The 21,560-nt window shown below is 42.3% G+C and overlaps 1 protein-coding gene across 12 annotated transcripts in view; it reads right to left on the reverse strand.

Moving 5' to 3' along the window:
• Positions 1 to 4,256: 4,256 nt before the first annotated feature.
• Positions 4,257 to 21,560, reverse strand: part of PRR14L (proline rich 14 like) — a 53,491-nt gene continuing 36,187 nt past the window's right edge. For 11 of the 12 annotated variants that reach the window (XM_045791417.2, XM_045791426.2, XM_087857243.1 and 8 more), the window contains 5 exons: positions 18,833 to 18,904; positions 17,774 to 17,945; positions 17,091 to 17,197; positions 7,182 to 7,253; positions 4,257 to 5,325 (listed from right to left, as the gene is read on the reverse strand). In XM_045791417.2, the coding sequence (XP_045647373.2) occupies positions 5,046 to 5,325; positions 7,182 to 7,253; positions 17,091 to 17,197; positions 17,774 to 17,945; positions 18,833 to 18,904 (703 nt within the window). In that variant the 3' untranslated portion in view covers positions 4,257 to 5,045. Of the gene's footprint in view, positions 5,326 to 7,181; positions 7,254 to 7,542; positions 10,664 to 17,090; positions 17,198 to 17,773; positions 17,946 to 18,832; positions 18,905 to 21,560 lie in introns of those variants that run through there. The other variant, XM_087857242.1, reaches the window with a different exon arrangement.

Raw genomic sequence — 21,560 nt, forward strand, 5'->3', positions numbered from 1 at the left:
TAGCAAGTCAAGCTCTATTCCAAATAGGCTAATATTTGAAACATATTTTCACTTGAATTTGTAACTCCTTTCTCCCTCCTCTGCCAAATGAGAAAGTAAGGTGCACTATTTAAAAATCACACCTAAAATACTTGTTCAGCAACCCACCCCACTTGGGATGACTTGGATGTGAATGAGTCTCAGTGGTTTCCAAATACCAAATTCTGTCACAAGATAATTTGCAACCACTGAGTAAATTTTATTTAGGATTTATTTATTTAGAGAGAAAGAGTGAGAGTGAGCTCAAGAAGGGAGAGGGAGAGAAGCAGACTCCCTGCTGAGCATGGAGCCCGATGCAGGATTCTATCCCAAGAGCCCGGGATCATGACCTGAGCCAAAACCAAGAGTTGGACACTCAACCAACTGTGCCACCCGGGCGACCCCCATTGAGTGAAATTTCCAAGGTTCACTGCAGGCTCAGGTCACCCAGAAGTGGGGTCTATACATGTTCTGAGCACAGGACAGTCCTCAGAAAATGGTAAAACCTAATGACATTATAGGTAAAATTTTAACTTATTACCAAGCTGTAAGAATAAAATAACAGGGGTGCCTGGCTGACTCAGTCGGTCGAACCCCATGCTGGGTGTAGAGATTACTTTAAAAAAATTTTTAAAAAAGATTTTGAGAGAGAGAGCAGAGAGGCAGAGGGAGAAAGAGAATCTCAAGCATAATCCATGCTGAGCACGGAGTCCCACGTGGGGCTCGATCTCACAACCCTGAGATCATGACCCGAGCCAAAATCAGGAGTTGGATGCTTAACCCAGGTGCCCCCCCCCCATTTTTTAAAGGATAAAATAAGTCTTGAGAGTTATTTGAAAGGTTTTCAAAAAAATTTTTTTTTAATTTTTATTTTCATAAATTAACACACATAACAGTGGGAATTTTAGAGTCACAAACTACCAAACAGAAAAGGAACTGCAGGGGCATCTTGTATGCCAATGTTACCAAAAATGTACAAATTTCACTGAACTATTGACCATGATAATATAGAAACACTTCAGGCAGCTCTTTACTGGCCCGGACCAGCCCAAGGAGATGCTGAGGCCTCTCGCCAAGAACTCAAATCCAGTTCAGCACCAGGGAGGGGCTCGTGAAGACACAATGAACAGGCATCAATCTGAGAATACGCTGTGCTAGATGCTGGGCTATATGGGGACCCTCACTTTATAATCAAATTAGCGTTCGCTGCTCAATTTGTGGTTAGACGATAATATAAAACTTCGCTTTTTGTAAAATTAAGCCTTCCTCTGAAGCCAGCTGTTTACATTAAGAAGTGCAGTTGTGGTAAGGAGCCCTTCCCTTGCATGAATCCAGGAAAGGCTACTCCATACCTCTGGCCAAGTATTTAGACTTTGGATACAGCCACCCACAATGTGGTGTTTAAGAGGTCCTTTCCATGATACCAGGGGAAAAGCTTCGAGAAACAAAACAAAACAAGGGAATTAAAGAAAGCACCAACTGCATACTCCTCCCTCAGGTGATGGGAGAAAAGTATCACTGACTACAAGTTGGTCTTCCGCGGATGTTAATGTACATGGTGTTATGAGATGGAATCCCAGCCTGGGGACGGAGCGCTGGCTGTGCATTCCGTTAGGCTGCGCCAAAGCCTTGGCTCTGCTGCCCCAGTCCTGCACACTCCACACTGCTCTCGGTCTGGCGGGCAGGGAGTGAGCCCTGGGGGGAGGGATCATGCCCAGACGGTAGGATCTGGAATTTACCTCAGGTTGGCTCTGGTGCCCACGCAAAAGACCCTTTCAGGCAAAACTGTGACAAAGTGTCATGATTTTCACAGCTCTTGAAGGAGCGCTGAGTTTTGGGATTCACAGCATGAGTTTTCTAAGCTCTTCAGGCTCCAAGTAAGGCAAACGCTACATGTCTTTCCACCGTACCTCCCTCAGCTGTAGCTCTTCGAGTAAGGTTACTAAGAAAAAGTGGACATAATCTGCTTGAATACGTGATGAGGTACATTTAAGCTACTGGAGAAATGAAGCTGGAAAGGCGACCAAAAGAGAAGGGGAAAGTGGGTGGGGAGCAGATGAGGGGCAAATACAGCTATAAACTGAAGGATGAAAAAAACCCCCCAAAACCAAAACCAAACCAACCCATGGTTGAAGTTTCAGTGAAAAGCTGATGGGCAGAACCCTGATTGGACCTGAGATTTCTCCTCTCTTTCCCATATGAAAAACACTATGCCTCTGGAGTTGAGTTATAGCTGAGTAAATCATAGTTAATTGTAACTTCCCACCACTTGGGAGTGGGAAGTCCCCATCCTCAGAAATTGTACCAGCCTCCAACCCAGAAGACCTCCAGTAGCTCTGGACAGGTGGTGTGCCAGCAGTCGACTAATGCCTCCCACAGTGGGCAGCTTCCACAGGCTCCGAGGACCACAGAGAGCGTTGCAGCTGGCCAGGCCAACGATGAAAATGGATGCTAAGACAGGTGTGGCTGAGCGGGGCTAGAACTCGATGTATCGACTTCAGGTAAGCAATTTCAAGTTTGCAATGGGGGCCCCTTCTTAACTTTGGAGCAGGGAAGGCCCACAGTCTGGGGGCAGACCAAGAATTTCAAGGATAGGCAGGGCTGCCTAGGGCTACTTCTCTCCCACACTGCCAGGACAAGAAGAGAGCCCGGGCCTCCACTTCCTCCAGTCCTCCAATGTTCCAAATCACTGCTCCTGGCTCTTCCAAGTGCCATGCCTATTAAGGGCAAACTTGAAATTGTGTCTCTGTAATGGTGGTGATGCCACAGCTGTGCCCACTCAACTTCAGTCTGCTGGATGACATGGCTGCCGCATTGCTGACTCGTCTACACTGGCAATGGAGCTGGCAAACAGGGCTATGTTGAGTTGCTGGGAGTTTCCAAGCTGTCCAGCAGCACTCCCTAAAAATGTCTGTTGGAGGGTGCAATGGATCACTAATCCCACTCCTTTAGGCAAAAAGACAGAGAGAAGCATTTAGTGTCTAAGGACCCTGTCCCAGGAAGGGAGAGGTACTGAGGTGAAACACAGGTCGTGTCTATACAGTCTGGGCAAAGCGGATGTAGAACGACGGAATCTGGTTCACATCATTCGGAGCCAGTGTGGAAGTGTGGCTCTCTTCTAATGCTATTTGGCCATGTCCTTAGAAGCCTCCGTGGGTCACCAGGTATGTATTTCACTTACTAAATGCTATGTCTGAGGCAGTGGGCCTAGAAGACAGATGTGGCACTTTTTATTTTTTCTTGCTCATGTCAGTTCTTCTGCTCCAGTGCGGCATAGACTGTCAACCTGCAAAGGAAAGGCACATAGAGACCCCCCCCGCCCCCACCCCATCTCCCCACCCACTCACAAATGGGGAGACAAAGGAACCCTAGGAGACACACTCCAGGACGCCACCACTCACTCTTCTCTAACAGACTGGCTTTGAAAATATCTCTGGAGTTCTGACAGTCTCCATGGGTGGATGCTTCCCAGCAGTGGCTCCTAGGAGAATGGGAAGAGGTGACCAGTGTCCTGAGGCCGGGTGTAGCATCTCACTCACCAGCCAAGGAATGTGAATTCTCTGAACTTTTGTTTTGAGAGCAAGAGAGAAAGAAAGATAAAATACAAGGGAAGGAGGTAGGGGGAAACAGGGCAAGGGCACACAGGAGTTAAGTGGAAAAAGAACGACACGTCTGGGCCTGGCTGACCCACACAGCATCCTTCTGCCCACAGACTCCTGCGGGCCTACATGAAGGAACTCCACTAACTCTGGCACTCCACCGAATTTCCAGTAGGTTTGACATAGGAGCCCCAAATACGATGGTGTTCTCAGAGAGGGCTGGCGGTGGGATTTCATGATCCCACTGCAAGGATGCATCACTGGGTCCAAACCACGTCCTGTCTCACTCCCCACTTTTGGAGCAAGTTGCTCTGATGGCTGCAAACACTCTGGGTTGGCCTTTATCACCGCCTGAGCTGTTGTACCCAACTTTGTTAGATACTTACGACCACTTCGGATAAAATCCATTAAGACCACACCCAACATTCACATTTTTTAAATGCCTGGGAGGAAAATCTGCTCTTACTTCCATCATTAAAATAAACACATCAGCTTAAGTGAGCAAGAATGAACCCAGATGAAAAAGTACTCCCTCTAATGAGCTACACCGGAAGATGGGGAAGGGGCTGCGGGGCTGCTTGAAACACATGATGGGAAAATGTCTCTCCACTGTCCCATACCATGCACTGATATGCTGGGTCAAATGCCTGTCATATATTCTGAAGACATGTATTGTCTTTCTCCTTGATGTCTTAAAAAATTTGTTTTAAAATCACATTTAAAGGCTCCAAACATGCAGCAATAATACAAAAAAAAAAAAAAATAAAACAAATGAAAATAATCAACACCACAACATTAAAAAGTGCAACTTACTTCGAATGGGGCCTGGACGGGCTCCTCTGGCACTAGTGACCCACAGTCACAGAGGGGAGAAAATGATGGGAAAAAGCCACACACACACACACACACACACACACACACATACACACGGTTCTGGGCAGACGGACTCAAAGGATTAGGAAACACAACAGCTCATCTTTCCTCAACTACTGAAATGAACCGGTGAGACCACACAGGACAGGACGCCAGGTCCCCCTCCCTAGGCCACGTCTCTAAATAATCTTGGTCTAGCACCACCGTAAACAATGCAGAACTTTCACACGGACGTGCAAATGCTGTGAGTCCTTGGAATCCTAGTGTTACTGAAGGTGTGCTCTGTCCGCCTCCTGAGGGTGGCGAGTGGGGGAGGAGGCCAGATGTCATTCAGGACCATTTCCAGGAGAAAGGGAGCATTCCTGAGGTTCAATACTCAGCAGTAGAAGCAGAGGACCCTCCTTCACCATTTCCTAAAAAGGTTGCACCTTAAAATAGGTAAAAATCCATGGACTGACTGCATTTTGAGTAGTTTGGGTGGTAGGACAAAATCAGGCAACCTCTTCCAAGGAGCCTGGAAAATCTAAAATTGAGAACCCCAAACCGAATTGCTTCTCAACAACCAGTTGGCCGCTCCTGCTCCTCCTCTTCCTTGGCAAAAAAGGTCTCCAATTCCATGAGTTTCTGGATCAACAGAGCATCCAGCTCTCGACTCTGCAGAGCCGCCTTCTGGGCCCTGGTAAAGCTGCCTGCCACCTTGACCTTGCCACGAGCTCTCCTCTTCCGTGGGACGGTAAAATCCTGAAATTCTAGAACTCGTTTTCTCTTCTGCTGGCTGATTGAGATTAGCGTACCATTTCGTTCCTTGGGTTCCTCAAAGATGGTCTCCAAACACCTGAGGGTGGAACACAAAAAAGAATCAACAAAACACTGACTCACATGGTGCATTTCCGGGGCCACCAACCCTTCTGGTCAGCTGGGGCTAAAACAACTAACGACTACTTACTCAATTGTTTCCTTTGGCCAGTATCTAGCTTTTTTGTATGAAAAAAATATTTATGGATATGTAATATATGAACACATAGTGAAAAAACTGCAACTGGACAAAGGGGTAAAGAATAAAAGACCAGCCCCTGTTGGCAACACCAGCAAACGTTTTGAATATCCTCCCAAAGGCATACAATGCACAGACATGCATAAATAAGCATATATTATCAGAGGTCAGCCCTTTTGCATAAAGTGCCAGAGAGTAAACATTTTAAAATTAATGAGCCATATAGGACTCTATTACATATTCCTTTTTGTTCTTACCACTTTAAAAATGTAGAAACCATTCTTTGCTCACAGATTTTAACAAAAAAGAAGAAAAGAAAGGAAACAGGCCACTGGCTGAATTTGGCCTGTAGTCTGCTGACCTATCATGACATATATCCTCCACTTTGGTTTTTTCCTTTTACTCAAATGGTATTACATATACTATCCTATGTACTGTGCCTATCTGACCTGTCAATAACTTTTTTTGTTAAGATTTTATTTATTTGACACAGAGAGAGAGAGCACAAGCAGGGGGAGCAGCAGAGGGAGAGGCTGAAGCAGGTTCCCTGCTTAGCCTGCTGAGCAGGGAGCCGGCCCAGCACCCTGGGATCATGACCCGAGCCAAAGGCAGATGCTTAAACCAACTGAGCCTCCCAGGCACCCCCTGTCAATAACTTTTAAGATTATTCAAATTCAGTACATGGGTATCTGATTCATTCTTTTTTTTTTTTTTCCCTAAAGATTTTATTTATTTGAGAGAGAGAGTTTGAGAGAATGAGTGGGAGGAGGGACAGAGGAAAAAGTAGACTCCCCGTGGAGCAGGAAGCCCGACACGGGACTCGATCCCAAGACTCTGGGACCACGACCTGAGCCAAAGGCAGATGCTTAACTGACTGAGCCACCCAGGTGCCCCATTCTTTTTTTTTTTTTTTTTTAAGATTTTATTTATTTATTTGAGAGAGAGTGAGCGTGAGAGAAAGAGCACAAGCTGGGGGTAGGGGCAGAGGGAGAGGGAGAAGCAGACTCCCCACAGAGCAGGGAGCCTGATGCGGGGCGAAATCCAGGACCTTGGGATCATGACCTGAGCCAAAAGGCAGATGCTTAACTGACTGAGCCACCCAGGCGCCCCTGATTCATTCTTTTTAATGGCTATACAGTACATTCCATGATAAGGCTGGATTGTAATTTAATCAGAACTTGATTAGTAGATATTTTCAGTTGTTTCCAATCCTTTCGTATTATTTAAAAACACTGCAATGAATAATCTTGTACAAATGTCTTAGAGCAAATGTTCACCTTACAGAATAAAATCCCAGAACCCCCTGCTACAACCTGGACACAACGGGAATTTCATAAATGTTCCCTGACTTGAACTGAATTCAGACTCAAAGGCAGCCAATGAAACTCGTTCTGTATTTAGGTTTGGAATCATATCTGAAGATTGATGATTTTTAGTCCTGAAGAAGAGAGCTGGCATATTTGCTAAAAACACAAGCACAAACTGAAATAAGATGTTTTCTGTACCTACCTCATTCAACACACGTTTCTGTCCCATCCTACCACCAACCCCAGTTCAAACTCTGGGAAGTAAAAATATCAATTCATGTTATTTCCAATAACTGAACATAAAACCCTTTCTGAAGTGAAAGGATTGGAGATTTGTATCGATCATTTCAGAAGCCCTCCCAGTCTATTAATTCCTACTCATGTACCCACCTGTTCGCGGGAGGAGATTTATAATTCTTATTGGTATAGATTTCTTCTAAACTAAACTCCTTTTTCTTCAACCTGAAACGAGAACAAAGTTAAGTCCTTTGTGCTTTTATTTTTTTTTATTATTATTTTTAAAGATTTTTTTTTTTTTTTAAAGATTTTATTTATTTATTCGACAGAGATAGAGACAGCCAGCAAGAGAGGGAACACAAGCAGGGGGAGCGGGAGAGGAAGAAGCAGGCTCATAGTGGAGGAGCCCGATGTGGGGCTCAATCCCATAACACCGGGATCACGCCCTGAGCTGAAGGCAGACGCCCAACCGCTGTGCCACCCAGGCGCCCCTATTTTTAAAGATTTTATTTATTTATTTGACAGAGAGACAGGGAACACAAGCAGGGGGAGTGGGAGAGGGAGAAGCAGGCTCCCCTCCGAGCAGGGAGCCCAAAGCGGGGCTCGATCCCAGGACTTTGGGATCATGACCTGAGCCAAAGGCAGATGCTTAACGACTGAGCCACCCAGGTGCCCCTGCTTTTTCTTTTTTTTCAATATTTTATTTATAAGAGAGAGAGAGCAAGAGCAGGGGGAGGGGGAGGAGCAGGCTGTCTGCTGAGCAAGGAGCCCAATGCAGGACCCTGGGATCATGACCTGAGCTGAAGGCAGACTCTCAACTAACTGAGCCACCCTGACACCCCTTTCCACCCTCTCTTGAGAGAGGTAAGACTGCCTTCCCAACTAGATGGGCTTGTTTTCTTTCAGCCCTTCCACAATGAGTTTTAGATGTGTCTTATGTGCACAACACATACTAGATTTTCTTTTCTAGGCTGCCGATTTTCAGCTTTATGAAATTTTCTCCATTTATACTTACGGGCAATGATATAACTGTATTTATATCTATTATCATATTTTACAGCTTCTTTTAGTTCTTCCTACCTTTTCCATGTTTTTCTTCTCCTTGACTGACTGCTTACTCTCTCTTTTATCCCCCCTTTCTGGCTTGGAAATTATACATTCCCTTTTTAGTGGTTGGCAAGAATTTTAATAAGTATATTTAACTTGGAAACTCATGTGCTTCAATATTTTTACCCTTCTCCCAAACACAGGTCCCTGGAGCTTTTAATTCCAATCAAACCCATCTCAATTTATGTTACTCATGTTCTATTTTGACTTTTTAAAGATTTTATTTATTTATTCGACAGAGATAGAGACAGCCAGCGATAGAGGGAACACAAGCAGGGAGAGTGGAAGAGGAAGAAGCAGGCTCCCAGCGGAGGAGCCTGATGTGCGGCTCGATCCCAGAACGCCGGGATCACGCCCTGAGCCGAAGGCAGACGCCTAACTGCTGTGCCACCCAGGTGCCCCTTGACTTTTTTTTTTTTTTTTAATTTTGTAATTTATTTGATGAAGAAACCAGGTCTTTTGACCTGGGGCTTCCCCAGTCTAGATTTTCTTTTTCTTTTCTTTCTTTTTTTTTTTTTTTAAGATTTTATTTATTTGACGGAGAGAGACACAGCGAGAGAGGGAACACAAGCAGGGGGAGTGGGAGAGGGAGAAGCAGGCTTCCCGCTGAGCAGGGAGCCCGACGTGCGGCTCAATCCCAGGACTCTGGGATCATGACCTGAGCCAAAGGCAGACGCTTAACGACTGAGCCACCCAGGCGCCCCCAGTCTAGATTTTCTTGATTACACTCACATAGTATCATTTAACCTGTTCCTCTGACCCAAACATATGGGAAATACTCTAGGTATTTCCTACAGATCGACAATTAGATATAGAGACATAATCAGATTTAGGTGTTTTGATAGGAAGATTTTTAGATGGCGGTGTATACTTTCATGAGGGACACGATACCTGTTTACTTTTTTGTAATATTAATAGCCACTGAAAAATGCGACTACATTTATTACTTCTTTAGGGCCATTACATGGTGATAGCCTATCACTCCTCCAATCATTAGGCAGAATTCTTCTATCTAAATTGAAACTTCATGCTCATCAATTACTTGGTAACCCTGAGGAACGATGTACACAGGAAAAACAGATCATGCTTGGTTCTTTCCCCTTATTTACTGATTTCCAAAACAACTAACTGGTTCTCTAATCTTATCGAAATATGGCCAATGGATTGTTTTAAAAGTATCATTATAGGGGCGTCTGGGTGGCTCATCGGTTAAATGTCTGACTTTGGCTCGGGTCATGATCTCAGGGTCCTGGGATGGAGCCCTCCATCGGGCTCCCTGCTCAGCGGGGAGTCTGCTTCTCTCTCTCCCGTCTCTCTCAAAAAAATAAACAAAATCTTAAAAAAAAAAAAGGCATTATAAACTATTGCATTTAAACATATTTATTTGAGAGAGAGCAAGCTAGCAGGGGGACAAGCAAAGGGAGAGGGACAAGCAGACTCTGCTGAGCAGGGAGCCCAATGTGAGGCTCGATCTCACAACCCTGAGATCATGAGCTGAGCTAAAACCAAGAACTGGACGCTTAACCAACTGAGCCACCCAGGCGCCTACACTCATCTTGTACATTTTCTGCTGTAGACCTTTAATCAGTCCTCGTGGAGTGCTGGTTCATATACCATAACATTCACCCTTTTCTCTACTCGTTCGTTTATGAGTATTCTCAATTCGTTTATTGTTCATTTTTGCTACTATGTGGAAGACAATAGCTTCTGGTCACCACACTTATCTCAGCAGAAACTTATTTTCAGAGAGTGTAATAACTTTTACAATAACTATTATAAAAGAGCAAATCGCCACAATGTTTCTGTATATTTTAAACCTGTTTCATTCAGATAAGAAAAACAGTCTGCAGAGTATGTCAATTAACTCTGGCATCATGTTTTAGTGTCTTTCTGAAAATTTTACATGAGGTTTGGTTGGTTCAATTCCAATTCAGCAAAGAACATGTTCTTTATGTGGAAAATACACATAAATTACAACACACACACACACATATATATATTTTTTGCACTGGCATTCCAGCAGATAACGGCTACTTTACTTCTTAATGGTAGCAACTGCGACAATTAAAGATGTCAGGTGGGCAGTCTGAGAGTGAAAGATGAGCCTCCCTGACAGTCATTCTGACTTGCAAGTAGGGCAGTATGCAACATCATTTCTGGGGTGAGGTGAAGCGTGGTGAGCAGGGCTCGGATTCTGGAATTTCTGGCCTCTTAACAAACTTTGCCTTCTTCAGAGACGCTCCACTCACTGGAACGGTGCAGTCTGCCTCAAAAGCACACGTTCTGTGGAGAGACCACCTTGCCCAGAGTGGTTTTGGCGAGAGTCTATACTTGAGTGTCTTCCATCCGGTGGGTCCTCTCTCCCTCATCACTTCATCTGTTTTTATGATTTCCATCAAGAGGAAGGCAGCTTCAGAACTATGAGTGAAAACTCTCTGCATAAGGTGTGGTCTTGAGGTTGAGAGGTGCGGATATATATGTGCTAAGCAGAATACAGCAACGATTTTTGATGGCATCTGTTTTCCGGCCTGGAAAATGACCAGGGCACACTGAATCCCTAAAATGACCAACCTGCTTGAGTAACAATGACTTTTATACTCTGAGGTAGAGAGAACAAATCTCTATATATGACCAAAGACAAAACATCAGGCATCTGGGGGTGGGTTCAAATTCTCATTTTGAGCAACCCCATCTCTCATTTATAAATGTTGATAGAAGACATGGCTGCAGAAATGGTCTTAGGGAATTCCTATTCCCTTCAAACCTCCACTGTTTTATACAAATGGCAGCATTCCACAATTTTGGCTGTAGCATAACATCACCTTAAGACACTGATTATACAAACATATAAAGCAGTGCATCTTGTTTTTTGTGGGTTTTTTTGGAAAGATTACATAGCATTCTATTCTTTTGAATAGATGTACCATAAAGTATTTGATCAGCCCCGTATTTTTCTTAGTCTTTTGCCATTACTATGATGTAGTGAGCAGTTTTATACATGTTACTTCCTATACTTGGAAGTCTATCTGTATGAGAAATTCCTAGAAATCCAAAGGGTCTGTGCATTTCTTTTTTTTTTTTTTTAAAGATTTTATTTTATTTATGTGACAGAGACAGCCAGCGAGAGAGGGAACACAGCAGGGGAGAGGGAGAGGAAGAAGCAGGCTCCCAACGGAGGAGCCTGATGTGGGACTCGATCCCGGAACGCCGGGATCACGCCCTGAGCCGAAGGCAGACGCCTAACGACTGTGCTACCCAGGCGCCCCGGTCTGTGCATTTCTAATTTTGATACAGTCCTTTGAACAAGCAATGCGGTGTTACGATCACTTGTTCCATTTGGGAAAGAGCTATTTTCACTTCCTTACCTATGGGCCATCTATCTGGTCACATCCTTTGCCCAGTTTTCTGTGGGGATCATTTTCTCTTACCAATTTGTAGAAGCCTGGTGTGTTTGCGTGCAAGTGTATGTATGTAAATTAGCCTTTTGAGATAGGAGTTTGTGGTTTCTTAAAATTTTACTGTTTTTCAGCTTTATTGACACATAACTGACAAATAAGATTGTAAGATATTTAAAGTATACATCTTGAGGATCTGTTATGTGTATATATTGCGAAAGGACTCCTCCCATCTAGTCAATTAGAAGTTGTGTTTTTCTTAAAGATTTGTTTATTTAAGAGAGAGAGAGTATATGTGTGTGCATGGGGAGAGGGGCAGACGGAGAGGCGGGAATCTCAAGCAGACTGCCCACTGAGTGTGGAGCCCGGAATGGGGGCTCAGTCTCAGGACCCCAAAATCATGACCTGAGCCGAAATCAAGAGTTGGACGTTTAACCGACTGAGTCACCCAGACGCCCTACAAGTTGTGTTTGGACTTTGTTTATGGTATGTTTCTTTTTTTTAGCAGAAGTGCTAGATTTTTACGAAATATATTTCTCAGACTTTTATTTTATGGCTCTGGACTTTGTATTCTAGTTAGCCACTCCAGTTAGAAATTTCCTATGAGCAGGGGTGGCTCAGTCAGTGGAGCATGCGACTCTTGATCTTGAGGTCGTGAGTTCTAGCCCCATGTTGGAGGTAGAGTTTACACACACACACACAAATTTCCTATGGTTTCCTCAAGTATTCTTACAGTCTGATTTGTTTCCATTTAAATCTGACCCATTTGGAATTTCTTCTGGTAAAAGGTCTAAGATGCAGATCCAACTTTATTACTCTTTTTTTTGTTTGTTAAAGATTTTTATTTATTTTTTTTGAGAGAGCGTGAGAGACAGAGTGAGCGAGACAGAACATGAGCAGGGGGAGAGATAGATGGAGAGGGAGAGGCAGACTCCCTGCTGAGCAGGGAGCCCAACAAGGGTCTCAATTCCAGGACCCTGGGATCATGACCTGAGCCAAGGCAGATGCTTAACAGTCTTGAGTCACCCAGGAACCCCCAAAATTTTATTTTTAAGTGATCTTTACACCCAAAATGTGGCTTGAACTTACAACCCCAAGAAAAACGCTCTATTGACAGCCAGCCAAGTTTATTACTTTTTAAAATGGCTACCCAGTTGCCCCAATAGCACTTTACTGAACAGTCCTTCTTTTTACCACTGATTTGAGGGGACACCTTTGTCACATACTAAATCTCCCTATGTATTTTTGTCTATTTCTGGACTTTCTATTTTAATTTGCCAATTTGTATGTTTATGCTCAAGCACTACACTGTTCTTCTTTATTGAGACTTTAAAATATATTGTAATATCTCTTAGGATCAGTACCTCTATTAATTCATTCCTTTTCTGAATTTTCCTGGCTATTCTTGTTTCTTTATTTTTCCATGTGATTGTGTTAAATACAACTTTTTGCCATTTATTCAAATCTCTCCTTAAAAGAAACAGCTCTTGGTCAAGTGAACTGTATTCAAATTTTTAGTATATACTGGCATGTACCAGTATCAAATTACTGCTTCTTAGCTCAAAGTGTACCCTTCAGTACCTACTCTGTGAAAATGGAATCTTGGACTCCTGAAGCATTCCTTCTTTATAGTTAAGTATGATGATAAAAGCTTTGGCAGAAGAGGGCATTGGTGGAACACTGTAGGAGGAAAGGAGCTTCTCTTTCTGGTTCTGGTAAACTTTTTCCCCGTCATTGTGCATGTTTGCTGGGATGTTAAGGAGGGGGCATTTGGAGTGAGCTCAGCCCTAGCTGTGTGGACACAGCATGTAGTCCTTCAGTCTCTGGCAACCCTAGCCTGGTGACTGTGCCACATGCTTCCTGACACATATGTGGCACTCCAGGCCACAAGCTTGCACCCCAGCTTCCTGAGGGCTGTTTCCTGTGGCCCTCCTGAAAGAAACACCACGTGCTCCAGGCCTTACATCCATAGCATCACCCCACTCCCCTTGCATGCCTGTCTGCCTCAGCTTGTCTGCACCCTGCAAAGTTGCTATTTCCTGCTTGCCTAGGTCTGGCCTCAGCAACCCAGCCATCCAATGGGTTGCAACCATACCCTTTCCAAAAAAGTCTAAATGCCAACCTAAGGAAGGTGGCCCCTCTTCCAAGTTTGCCCTTCCTTGAGTACTTGCCCTCGGTCTTACGGTACCCTCAGAATTCTCTGCACATCTTGTGGTTACTCTATTATAGTTTAACATTTTATACTAAAGTTCCCCTATTTAAAATATTGTGTAGTTTGTCTGATTGGACCGAGAGACACAGGAACCTGCAAGAGCTAAATACGGTTGCTACTAAATACCCTAGACCAGTGGTATTCACACTAGTGTACCAGAAGACATGCCACCGAGTACAGGAATACCCCGTTTTAGTGGACTCAATCTCCTAATCTTTAATTTCCTAGAACTTTTAGTCACATGTTTGAGAAGTGTCCTTGAATGTTCATGCAGATTTCTCCATTCCCATAAATTCTTTCAGAATACCTATCCATCCTGAATGCTACTTTGGTATATGAATCAAATCACTGATCCTAAGTCCCCTTCAGTAATTAATGAAATCACGGTAAACTTGTATTGGACTGGTCTTTCCCCCATCACATATAGTTCCATTAAGAGAGGAATGGCTTTAGAAATAGGGTACTTTGGCTGGTGTCAGAATATTCAGATGTCAGATATGCTGCACAATGGGTTTATCAGAGAGACCCTGCCTTGTTTATCTCCTGATTATCATCAAACAATGCCTCCTCAGAAGGAGGCCCTACTTAGGAAAGAGAGCTTCGAATTCCAACACAGCTTATTCGTGTATTTAATTGTATACAATGTTTCCTCCGAAACTATTCTTAATTCTCACTGACAGTCTGTTGTCACCTAAAAAGTAAAGTTCCACTCAATAGTCAATTCTTCTTTTTTAAAAAATGTAACTGAAATGTTTACTAGGACTATTTGAAGATGAAGTGTGTAAAACCCAAAAATTTTAAGTAATTTCCTTCAGTTAAGGAATGAACTTGTAACAAATCACATAAAGAAATATTTAATTCAATTATTTAATCCTCATCTTATTTTAGCTTATAAAATGTTTTAACTTCTACCCCTGTTAACAGCAGCAAAAATTACAGGATACTGCCATGCAAGGTGGTTTCATGATGATTTTTCTCCTACATTAAATACTGAAGCAATCCTAAGATTTACATAAATTAATAGGTTTATTTCTGATTTTTTACATGACCCTTAATTGTTCCTAAAAATCCAACAACACTGTTTGATTCATGTATGCATACATATTTACTGAAGCAATATCATGCTTTATAACATACTCTTCACTTCATAATTTATTATTCTAGCTACACATTACATTGGTTTATTACAAATCCATTAATGAGAAACAGCATTACCATGTTGTTTTAATAATGTGCTATTAAAATAAATTAATTACATTTGTTACATATGATTTTAAGTTTGACTTATGGCTTTTACAAATTTACCTTATAAGAGGTGTTCCGTAATTTATTTCTCAATGGTTTGTATGATTTTAAGTGCGAATTAACCCGTTTATTTGAGTTGGAAAACAAAAATTAGGAAATAAGGATGATTTGGCTGATGGGCTGGAATAATAAAAACTACCTTTCCCAATTAAGTTATATGTCAAGGGTGGGAGAATGTACAAAATGGGTGAAGGGGAGTGGGAGACTTAGGCTTCCTGTTATGGAAAGAATAAGTCACAAGGATAAAAGGTACAGCACAGGGAATATAGTCAACGGTATTATAATAGCATCATTATGGTGACAAATGGTAGTTACACTTGTGGCGAGCACAGCATCATGCAGACTCTTGCTGAATCACTATATTGCACATGTGAAACTAATGTAACATTGTGTCAAGTATATTTAAAAAAAGTTACATGTCAAGGCTTTTCCATAAATTTAATGCACTGTATCTATTAACTTCAAGGTTTTCTGACAAAAGAGGATGTGAATAAAAGCATTTTATCAAAAGATAACTTAGGCTAAGATTTGTTAACAATCTTATTTTTTCAACCTCTTTCACTATATTGATTTAAATACAGTATCTCTAAGGGAAAGACCAGCATACAAATTATTGGGCGTCTGACACTTACTGGTCAGATCTTTTTGGTGTGTTGCTCATACAGTGAGATACTCACTGCTTCAACGCCTGGTAACAGAACCTATGTGAGTCAGCACTTTTCAATCCTTTGCTTTCAAAAAAATGATGTGATAAATCATTATATATAATTTGATGATAGATCACTGTGCTTTTTTGGCTTATTACTTGAAAGAAGTTCAAAGGACTGAATGTCATTACTATATTAAAATTCTCTCCACTCCCAACTACTTATTTATAATAAGAAAGTTTTTCAGGACTTATATCTACATTTAAATGCAAGCTAGAATGCATTTGATTCTGAATCCTAGTTCCTTCTAGTAATAAGTACTATTCAACCTAGGATATCTGAAATATTTTAAAATTTCTCTTGTAAAGACATATGGTAGGATGATCAATAAAAGAATTGTAAGATAAAAATATATGAAGACAAAAACCATGCGGGAAAAGTAGAACGTCAAGTACAATCATAGTAATAATTATTGCATTTGTGTTGTGTGAAGCAATATAATAGGTACAGTACACATTTCTTCCTCAATTGGACTGTACAGCAATCTTAAGTGTTGGGAATTCTTACCACACTTTACAGACGCATTCTTGAAGCTCAAGAAGGTTCAGTAACTTACCCTGGGGTTATTTAAGGGACTACTGTTCGGCTTCTATTTGCCAATGAGAAATGAAGGAGTGAAATCCACCAGAAGAAAATGTAACCCTGGAGATATTTTATACAGTGGCTGTATTTTCATAGTGTGTCTGTGTAATGTATAGTACACCAAATACATAATATGGTAATCTGTTTTTTTCTTTTCACTTCCCTTTTTAGGGTTAGCAATGATCTCTGTCATAAAAAATAAATCTTTAGAAACCAAGTTTTTAAAGGCCATGATACAGACCATATAATGGACCTGGCATTTTCTTAAAAAAAAAGAAAAAAGAAAAAAAATTAAACTTCTTTCCCTCACGACATTAGGTCCCTTGTCAATTCTGCACCAGAATGTTGTGAGCTTGGGCTGTGGGTTCAGGTAAAAACTGTGAAAGAGAAACCACCTGAGCCACGACTGACAGCATGGCCTAACATAGGTGTCTTAACCACTGAGCCTCGGCACCCTCACCTACACCTGGGGGTGACAATGGTGCTGACCTCCCAGCACCACTGGGGGATGAACAGACTATGTACACAAAGGGACAGCATAATATCTGGTATAGTGAGCTTGATAAAAATGATTAAGAATGCAGAACAATATCCCTGGCACATAAATCTCTGGTCACATTACCAATTAATTCTTTTGGATAAATTTCTAGAAGTATAATAAATAGCTCAGAGTATATGACCATTTAAAAAAGTCATATTCTATAAAACAATTTTCTAAAAAAGTGAACCTATGTGTATTAGTGAAGGAGCTCACCTTTTGGGTCGAGGAAGGCCCATGGGGGTAAGATTAGGGTCTGGCTTAGGAATGGTTTTCCGGATACGAATCTGTGAGACTTTCTTTGGCCTCTTCTCTGGCTCAGCCTATTTTTAAAGATTAAGAAGAAAGATGTTCAAGTTATAAATCATTTTAAATACATAAAGGCCTTTTTCTTGATACTCTAAGATTTTGCTTCCTCAGTTTATAGATGACTCTAACTCATAGTTTATGACAAAGCTCTACTCACTCCTGCTGACAGTGTTCTCAGCAACCACTCCCTTTTTATTATTAGAAGAGAATCGTACATTCAGCTCTGAAATTGAGATTAGCAATATGAGAGCCTGTTAACTGCTGGAGACAGAGAGAGATATCAAAATTGAAGAATACCATTGTTTACTCATCTTTGAATGCATGAAGCAGCTCTTTGGTCCAACTCTCTAAATACCGTTAAATGCTATTGTTAAGAAAAAAGGATCTGGAAAACAATGCAGATTAAGAGATCCAGAGTAGCCTTCAGTGGCCAAGCAGAAAGTTCCTGCCTTGGTAATCTCCAGCACTCAGCTGAAGTTAACAGTGATAAGCAAAGACACTTAGGGGCCTCTATGTACCCATCACGTGATCTGTGGTCCTCGATGGACATTTCCAGTACTGCCCCGACTCTATCAGCACTTTATATTTACCTCCTTCTGTTCTGGAGGGCTGCTCTGTGGATGCGGGCATGCCACTGCCACACTATTCAGCTCATCAAATTCAGGAACCTGGAACTCGGAGGCTGAAAGCAGGAGCTTGCTGACAGCTGAGTCTGTTACCAAGCAAGACTTTGGTACCAAGGCAGGGAACGGAGGCTCTAGTCTAGCACCATGGAAAGAAAAACAGAGAAGGAAAATATGAGATGGGTTTCACTTTCTACCTTGGCACATTCAACTTTTTTTTTTTTTTTTTTAAAGATTTTATTTATTTATTTGACAGAGACAGAGACAGCCAGCGAGAGAGGGAACACAAGCAGGGGGAGTGGGAGAGGAAGAAGCAGGCTCACAGTGGAGGAGCCTGATGTGGGGCTCGATCCCATAACGCCGGGATCATGCCCTGAGCCGAAGGCAGGCGCTTAACCGCTGTGCCACCCAGGCGCCCCCAAGGCACATTCAACTTCTTAACATCAAACTAAGGTTGAAGATCTTCCCTTTTTCCAGCAATGATGCTTTCAGACAACCTGTTCTCTAGTTATTTCTGGACGCAGCCTGTGTCTACATATTTAAAAAATTGTAAGGATGTGGTCAATCCACTTCATTGGTGTAGAGCAGTTTTATAAGGAAACGTGTAAAAAGGAAAAAGACTTTTTGGAGGAAAAAGGCATTTAGTGAACTGAACAAATGAACTGTGCTCAGATGAGACCAGGCCCATCAAGGCAATGAAGCTGGTTCTATGACCAAAAGACAGCTTGCGAGGGAACTTGTGGTACAATGAACTGGCTAGTGATTTTGACTTTTTTTTCAATAAATGGTACTGATTACACATCCTTGGTTGCTACTTACAATAAAACACATCTGAATCTTGGATGAGGTTTGGAAGGAATACAGACGTCAGAATCACGCTATGCTCGACCCATACCATCTGCTAGTGTGCCCTCTCAGGTGCTGTGTTTGCTTGCACATTCACTCTTTCCTCTCTGACACACACACACACACACACACACACACACACACACACACACACACTCTGCAAGCCCTATGGAGGCTTACCTCATCTGACTGCCACTGGCGCTGTAAGTAGCTTCCACGCCTGGAAGAGGCACATATGGTAACATGGTGTGGCTGAAGTGAAGCAAAAGTACAAAAGCAACAGGTTAGGTCAGTGGAACAACAGGAAAGTTCTGATGCCACTGCGGGTACTCAAAGGTTTTGATGCCATTGATGGCACATGATATTCAATTAGGCCCTAGGAAGACAAGAAATGTCAGTCACTCAGAAAGAAGAAACCACCCCCAGTCATAAGAATTACATTTACGTGCCCACCACTGGAATGGAGGCAGGCTGACGGGAAGATTATTTAGGAGAAAACCATTAACAGGGTTAGCGCCTTTGTAATTAAGCTTTTTATAGATGAAGCAATGGTATTCATCACTTACAGATACATCAACGCATGACGGTGGAGAGATTTTTGTGCCTCTCAAAGTAAAACCTGTATTAGTTTCTGCTGAATTTGGAACAAAGTACAGGTTTAATTAACGAGGTGTTTGTATGATGACCATAAAAGAACCCATCTCCTCTTAGAAGTAGATCTGCTTTATGTCTCCAAAACAAAGATAGTTCAGATTTTAGAAGGTTTAACACTAACTCAGGACTCCCTGACGGGTACTGGTAAGAGGAAAGAGGAAGAGTGTATACGGGAAAAGGAGTTGACCACGTCAGAAACCAGGAGACCCTGCATCTAGGTCTAGCTCAGCTGAAACGCTAATCTGATCGGGGTTAGAAAAAAACATGTGTCTCAAGCTCAACATTTATAAAAACAGCAAGAAAGAGGCCCATTCAACCTATGTCAGAGAGTGCTGAAGGTTCAAATAAGAAAATCTATGGGCGTGCCTGGCTGCCTCAGTCAGAAGAGTAGGCAGCTTCTTGGTCTTAGGGCTGTGAGGTCAAGCCTCATGTTGGGTGTAGATTAAGTAAATAAAACTTAAAAAAAAAAAATCCTATGGGGCTCCTGGGTGGCTCAGTTGGTTGACTGTCTCCCTTTGGCTTGGGTCATGATCCCTGGGGTCCTGGAATCAAGCCCCACATCGGGCTCCATGCTCAGCAGAGAGCCTGCTACTACCTCTCCCTCTGCTGCTCCCCCTGGCTTGTGCACTTGTTCTCTCTCTCTCTCTCTCTCTCTCTGTCAAATAAACTAAAAACAAAAATCCTATGGAAACATAATTTAATATTTGCTAAGTCCTGCTTTCTTGGGTTACCCAATTTATCATGCTTAATATTTCTGTGTGTTCTGGGGCGCCTGCATGGCTCAGTTGGTTGAGCGTCTGCCTTCTGCTCAGGTCATGATCCCAGTGTCCTGGATCGAGCCCAGCATTGGGCTCCCTGCTCAGTGGGGAGTCTGCTTGTGCTGCTCCCCCTGCTTGTGCTCTCTGTCAAGTAAATAAATAAAATCTTAAAAAAAAAAAAAATTTCTAAGAGTGTTTAGAAAAACAGCAAGCTTTTTTTAAATTTATTTTTAAAGATTTTATTTATTTATTTGACAGAGATAGAGACAGCCAGTGAGAGAGGGAACACAAGCAGGGGGAGCTGGAGAGGAAGAAGCAGGCTCCCAGCGGAGGAGCCTGATGTGGGGCTCGATCCCAGAACGCTGGGATCACGCCCTGAGCTGAAGGCAGACGCTTAACGACTGCGCCCCAGGCACCCCAGAAAAACAGCAAATTTCTAAACTTAAAATCAAGGCATATGATGTTAAGGCACTTCTAGAGCCAACGAGAAGGAAAAGTCCCTACAAACACCCCTCACCCCCATATTTCACTTGAATTAAATTAAAATAAATAAAACAAATTAAAATGCTAGGCATAGGAAGGAAGGGAGAGAAAAAATACTCCATACCAGGAAACAGGAAAGTCAGGAGGGAAAAAGAGTTCCGGTTGAAGAAAAAGGGCCAAAGGCCACACATCTTCACAGGGTGCAACAAAGAACTGGCCTGTAATCGAACCTCAGGCACGAATATAGTGAAGGTAACACAATTTAAAGCTGCGTGTCAGACACTGAGCAGAGCGTGGTTAGGAGATTACAGATGCATACTGACAAACCAGACAAAACAAAAGCAGTATACTATCATTTAAAACAATTTGAGTCAGGGGCGCCTGGGTGGCGCAGTCAGTTAAGTGTCTGCCTTTGTCTCTGGTCATGATCTCAGGGTCCTGGGATTGAGCCCCTTGTTGGGATCCCTGCTCAGTGGAGAGTCTGCTTCTCTCTCTCTCTGCTCACCTCCTGCTTGTGCTCTCTCTTGTTATCTCTCTTTATTTCAAATAAATAAATAAATAAATAAATAAATAAATAAATAAATAAATAAAATCTTTGAAAAAAAATTAAAAAAAAACCAATTTGATTAATTCCAATGTATTTTTTGTGACTACACTGTAACAACATTTTTCTATTAACTATAGGACAAGTACTTAGAACAGCATTCATCTCTCAATTTCCATCAGCCACATTCAGGTTCTGGGGTGTTTTTCTGAAACCCTTTTGATTTAGTTAGTTTTCTGCTAAGACGCTCAGGGAACTTTGCAGTATGTGCCAGGCAGCGTTTTAGCGACACAGAATGATTCTGCATAAGAGACTGCACGGACACACAAAGAACAAGGCGTCTCCCAGGCTATTTGTAATTTTAAGGCTTTGCTGGTGTTGAATTTTTAAACTATAGCAATGATGAGGGCCAATTAAAATTTTCAGTTTCTGTTTTTTAAGGGATTACGAACAGGAGGATTTACTATGT

The sequence above is a fragment of the Ursus americanus genome, chromosome 30 (assembly GCF_024610735.1).
Source record: "Ursus americanus isolate L20-20 chromosome 30, mUrsAme1.1.p, whole genome shotgun sequence".
Classification (NCBI taxonomy): domain Eukaryota; kingdom Metazoa; phylum Chordata; class Mammalia; order Carnivora; family Ursidae; genus Ursus; species Ursus americanus.